Source organism: Fulmarus glacialis, unplaced genomic scaffold (assembly GCF_000690835.1).
Source record: "Fulmarus glacialis isolate BGI_N327 unplaced genomic scaffold, ASM69083v1 scaffold1469, whole genome shotgun sequence".
Taxonomy (NCBI): domain Eukaryota; kingdom Metazoa; phylum Chordata; class Aves; order Procellariiformes; family Procellariidae; genus Fulmarus; species Fulmarus glacialis.
The window spans coordinates 1,882-6,869 of record NW_009232390.1 but is presented as its reverse complement, the minus strand read 5'-3'; the positions used below and the strand labels follow the sequence as shown (position 1 = coordinate 6,869).

The 4,988-nt window shown below is 38.5% G+C and overlaps 1 protein-coding gene across 1 annotated transcript; it reads right to left on the bottom strand.

Annotated features, from left to right (window-relative positions):
• Window positions 1–780: 780 nt before the first annotated feature.
• CBLL1 (Cbl proto-oncogene-like 1, E3 ubiquitin protein ligase) lies at window positions 781–4,734 on the bottom strand. Its single transcript, XM_009584867.1, has 5 exons — window positions 4,497–4,734; window positions 4,041–4,138; window positions 3,712–3,795; window positions 2,813–2,886; window positions 781–2,244 (listed from the first exon to the last, which is right to left on the bottom strand). The coding sequence occupies exons 1-5, from the start codon at window positions 4,534–4,536 to the stop codon at window positions 1,203–1,205; spliced, it is 1,338 nt and encodes a 445-aa protein (XP_009583162.1). The 5' UTR covers window positions 4,537–4,734; the 3' UTR covers window positions 781–1,202.
• Window positions 4,735–4,988: the final 254 nt, after the last annotated feature.

Genomic DNA, 4,988 nt, shown 5'->3' with positions numbered 1-4,988 from the left:
CTAAAAAAGAACATTCTTATTTTATATTTATTTTATTTGTCTTTAAAAGTATGCTTATAAAACATAAATTTTGGGCCAAAACAGACCTGAGGGCCTGCTTATATTGCTACTTTTTAAAAAAAGCAAAACAAAACATCTAACTATTGTCTGTTCAATTAAATCTGTATCACAAAATCAAAACAGATAAATGATGTGTAGCTTTTTTATTTCTTTATATCTACATAAGGGACTTCAGACCACTTCTTTCAGGTTATCTAAATGGGAAGTTTTCCTACTATAAAGTGACAGAGGCAAACACCACTTCCCTACCAAAAATTATCTGCTTCTCACAGATGTGGCAAGCCAATCCACAGCCACTTCTATGCAAACATAGCCATAGGTAAACACAATAGTTTGAATTCAACTCCAGTGAGTAGTGTACATGTAAACAGAACCTTCTGAGCCAAAACTAGCTTTAAAACAAACAAAACACCCCACCAAAACCCACAGAACATTATTACATGGTTTCATGTCATGCCCAAAGCTTATTTGATAAATTTATCTCACTGCATAAATTTAAAGAAAAAAAAAGAAAAAGCTGAAATGCAGTATTCTGTATGTCTGATTTCTAGTGGCATGAATTCACCATAGCCTGAATTTGTTATAAGTAATGGTAACTGTTAGCAGGAAAAATATTAAAGTTTCTTTAATATTTCATTATGCTGCCCATTTGGAAAGTATTAGTGCCGAAACAGTGTCCCGGAACTGTGTCTGTGTTAACTTCATATAAAAACCCACCACTTTTACAACCATATTTCAATTTAATTATTGTACACAGGTTAACAAAAACGTATCACAAGTGAAACTAAACACTGGATTTAACAAAAACAATATTCAGAATGGTACAACGCATGTTCATTTTCTCCAGGAAATAATATTACAAGTGTTCATCTTAAGACAATTTAGTCACACTAGAGACAGAAGTTCTGTTAAAATGCAACCGTGGTCTACTAAGCCACTTATTTTACCACTACAGAGTATTTGAAGAGTCCTACGGCCAAGGCTTAAAAATCATTTAAGATTCAAACCCCAAAATGTCTTACAGTCATAATGACAGTATTTAAAAAAAAACCACACAAAATAACCCCAAACAATTAATTAAAAGGCTGTTGTATATAGTTTTATCCTCTTCATAGCACTCTCTATTCATATAATCGCTCGTATCATTGGTAATAGGGTCTGTATCTGGCTTGATCAGGGTGGTGTGGTCCAGGAAGCGGGGCCTGAGCAGGAGGCCCTTGCATCCTTGGAGGCGGAGGCGGCCCCCTTGGAGCTGGCCATATCCCTGGACTCATTCCCCCGGGCTGTGTGAAAGGGGGACTAAGAGTTCCTTGATCTTCACTGAACTGTGGCAAAGAGTTAGGATTATAGTGATGGGGAGGGGGTGCATTTACATTTACGGGTGGGCCTCCGTGCTGAGGAGGGGGAGGTCCTGGAGGAGGATGATTCATATATGGTGGCATCTGGGCAATTATATGTCCAGGTGGTGGGGTTATTGGAGGAGGAGCAGAGGTCATTGGTGGCGGAGGAGCTTGACTATATACCATGTGAGGAGTACCTGCTGCCTGGGGAGGATGCTGCAGCGGATGGCTTATTGGTGGAGGTGGTGGTGGGGGTGGTGCATAATGTTGCTGTGGAGGCATAATATGATGAGGGTGCGATACCACTGGTTGACCCTGGTATTCAGGATGATGATGAGCAGGTGCAGGGGCTGGTGGAGGTGGTTCTCGAGCACCTGAATTCGAATCATCCTGAATAGGGACAGTTATTAAGTTGCTGTGTTTTCTCGTTGAAATGCGGAAGGTGTCCTGACTGACTGGGCGAGGTGGCGGTGGAGCCATTGACATCTCTGCAGGAGGCGCACGAATGTCTTCGTGTGGCTGGTTATAATGCTCATGTGGCACGTGCTGTAAAGGAGGTGGTGGCATCATGATATGCTGCTTTGGCGGAATGTGGCTCATATGATGTTTTTCAGGTGGCATTATGAAACGCTCAGGAATTTCGGCAGGCGGTGGGGCAATAGGAGGATGTACAGGTTCAATTGGAGGACGAGTAACAGGCTTTCCAGCTCTCATATGACGGTGGTTGATGTGAGCTTGTAAGTCCCTCTGTGACAGGTAAGTTCTCTTGCACCCTTGAACAATGCTACACATGAAGAGAGACCCTCGGACACACTGCTCGATTCGCTGCACAGGTTCATTACAGCTAAGTCGGAAGAGAACATTGGTTTATGGTCATCACAGAGAGCTCAATCGGCGATTTTTTTTTTTTTTTTTTGTTAAAAGTCAACCAGTTTACCGTAATTACCCAAATTAGAACTGACAATTTTTTCCCCACTGTAGCAATGAAGGAAACATTTCATTGATTTTGAAGTTTATCTAGTTTTTAAGTCTCCAAACACAACTATTGAAGAACACAAAAATTTCATGAGGTGGAAATTTATAAATAACATCACACTCTCACAAATTCCTTCTGCACATTAAGACTTACCAAGAGTCACTCTCACTAAGTAAATGAAACTGCCATTTATTCCTTTTCAAATTAGATCAGTAACAGGTTATCTACACAAATACTTGAACAACAAAGTAAACACTGATCTCTTACAATCCCAAAATATGGGATAGGAAACTATCATCAAGTGGTGTAGTAGAGAGTACTTTACTGCCTCTGCTAAGTGTACATAAATAAGAACCATGGTAATGCAATATCTGAAATAAGATATTGAAGTTACTTTCCTACATTTCCTTTAATAACAAATCTTGATATAACTTACCCTGGACACATTTTGTCCCCCTTTTTCTCATGTAGTATAGCACAGTCATAGCAGAAAACATGCTTGCAAGGTATCTAGAGACAAAAAATGGCTCTGTTAATAAATATAATATATAAATATCTACGTCATTTTGCAGAATACAGTTCATCCCTCCAGCACACAATTTCTACTAACAGAAGTAACTAAGTTACCTATGAGGTGAACAGGCATAATGGTAGTTAGCAGTTTACAGCATCTTTGCATAGAAACTTTCTAAAACAGTTTGTGTTGAGTTTGGGTTTTTTGGGGGTAGGTTTGTTTGGTTTTTTAAGAGTTGGCAAAAACATAAAGGCAAAAGTTTAAGTCTTGCAGTAACACCAACACTGAACACTTACAGAAGCTGCATATGCAATCTAATTACACTTGTCTTGCTGGCAAGGAAGGAAAGTTTTAAAAGCATTAACTGTCATTAAGTCAGATCCTGAAGCCTGTTACATCACACTTAGAAATCTAAATTAATCTCAGGGATTTTGTTACACTAATTTTAAAGGGACATAAAAGTGTTTTCTAACTTCATTGCAAGTCTTTAATTGAGATAAAGAGCTTATTTTTAAAGCTAAGTTGTGTAAGGTCAAAACCCACTGAACTTGAAGGTTTTTTTGTTGGTGATGGTGTTTTGATTTTTTGTTTAACATTTTCACGCTTACGTTATTAAATTGGGGTAAAGTGAAATCAGACAGACAGAAGAAACAAAAACACTTCAGCAGTGAAGGTCCCTGGTTCCATCCCGATATTCTTCTGCTGTTTATTCAGAGACCTGCTGAAATCAGTAACCTCTAGAGTCCTCATAGAGACACAGTGAAACCTAATTTTACCTAAAGGGAAACCGTGGCTGCACCTTCACCGATTATTTCACTCACCATGCGTCCATACATTTTGATGGGCAATCCACACTTATCACAGAAATGGACCGGTGTGTCATCCTTTTCCCCCAGCAAGTTTATCTGATAGGATAGAGAAGAGGGTGGGAGAACAAAATCCAACATCACTAAAGCTTCTCATTTCAATTATCACCAACACACCCATTATTTCTGAACTAGTTCAGAAGGAAGCAAGAACACAAACATGAGAAAGCAGAGAATGTATTTTCAGTCAGTCAAAAGTAACGGACGCACTTTTATTTAAGGGGGTATCTACCAGGACTACCTACAGTTTGGTAAGATTCACAGACAAAGATTCATGACTTTACCTTATAGTCCCAAAAGATGGGTCCAGGGAACCTCCTTTGATTGCCAAACATTTCACCTCCTTTGCATTCGTATCGCTCCTCTTCGTTATAATCAAATTCTTCTGTGGAAAGAAGAAAAAGAAGAAAGACACGAGCCAACCACAAAGCTTTCCTAATTGAAACCGGCTGCTATTAAAAGCATATGTCATTCTATACTGAAATCATCAAGAAATGCCACAGCACTTCTAATCTGCTGGGCCCATTCTACAGAAAGGTACAGTCAAAATAGTAAGACTGTCTGTTTTGGGAATGTGCACCATTTAATCTTTATAGTACAGCAGTACCCGGAAATTTGACACTTGTTATGCACTTGGGCAGGACGTTGGACTCCAAGTTTCTAAGACTTAATAAACTTTTGAACAATGCTGCAGAACAATATGCTTCCCTACTACAGGGCTAGTATGTACATTAATTTACCTTCATCACCAGCTTGTGTCTTTGAAGGCATCCTGTTCATATTTCTTGGAGTTCGCGGTGCAGGTTTCGTTTTACTGGTCTGTTTTGAGATAAGCTTTATAGGGATTCTTCTACGAACATCAAGACCACCCAATGATCCTGAACTATTTGTTCCTTGCAAATCATTGTCTATGAAAGAAAAAAAAAAAGTTTATGTAATTTTTCACCTACCTAATAGTTTCTAACGAGGCTAAATATTAACAGAAGAGTTTTAAGAAAAATAATTTTTAAAGCTTGTTTAAGACTCATACAACATATCAAAGTTTAATCACTAGAAAATAAATATCTTCACATACAACTTCTTCTAGAAATCAAGTCACAAAATCGTACTGGGAACAACCATGATTTTAGGAAATCTAGTTCTAAAAATAAAGATATTTTAAGAAGTTAGCTAGTCTGTCATTCCTCCACAACAGGAAAAAAAACATTAATTGTATAGCTCCTCTCACAGTG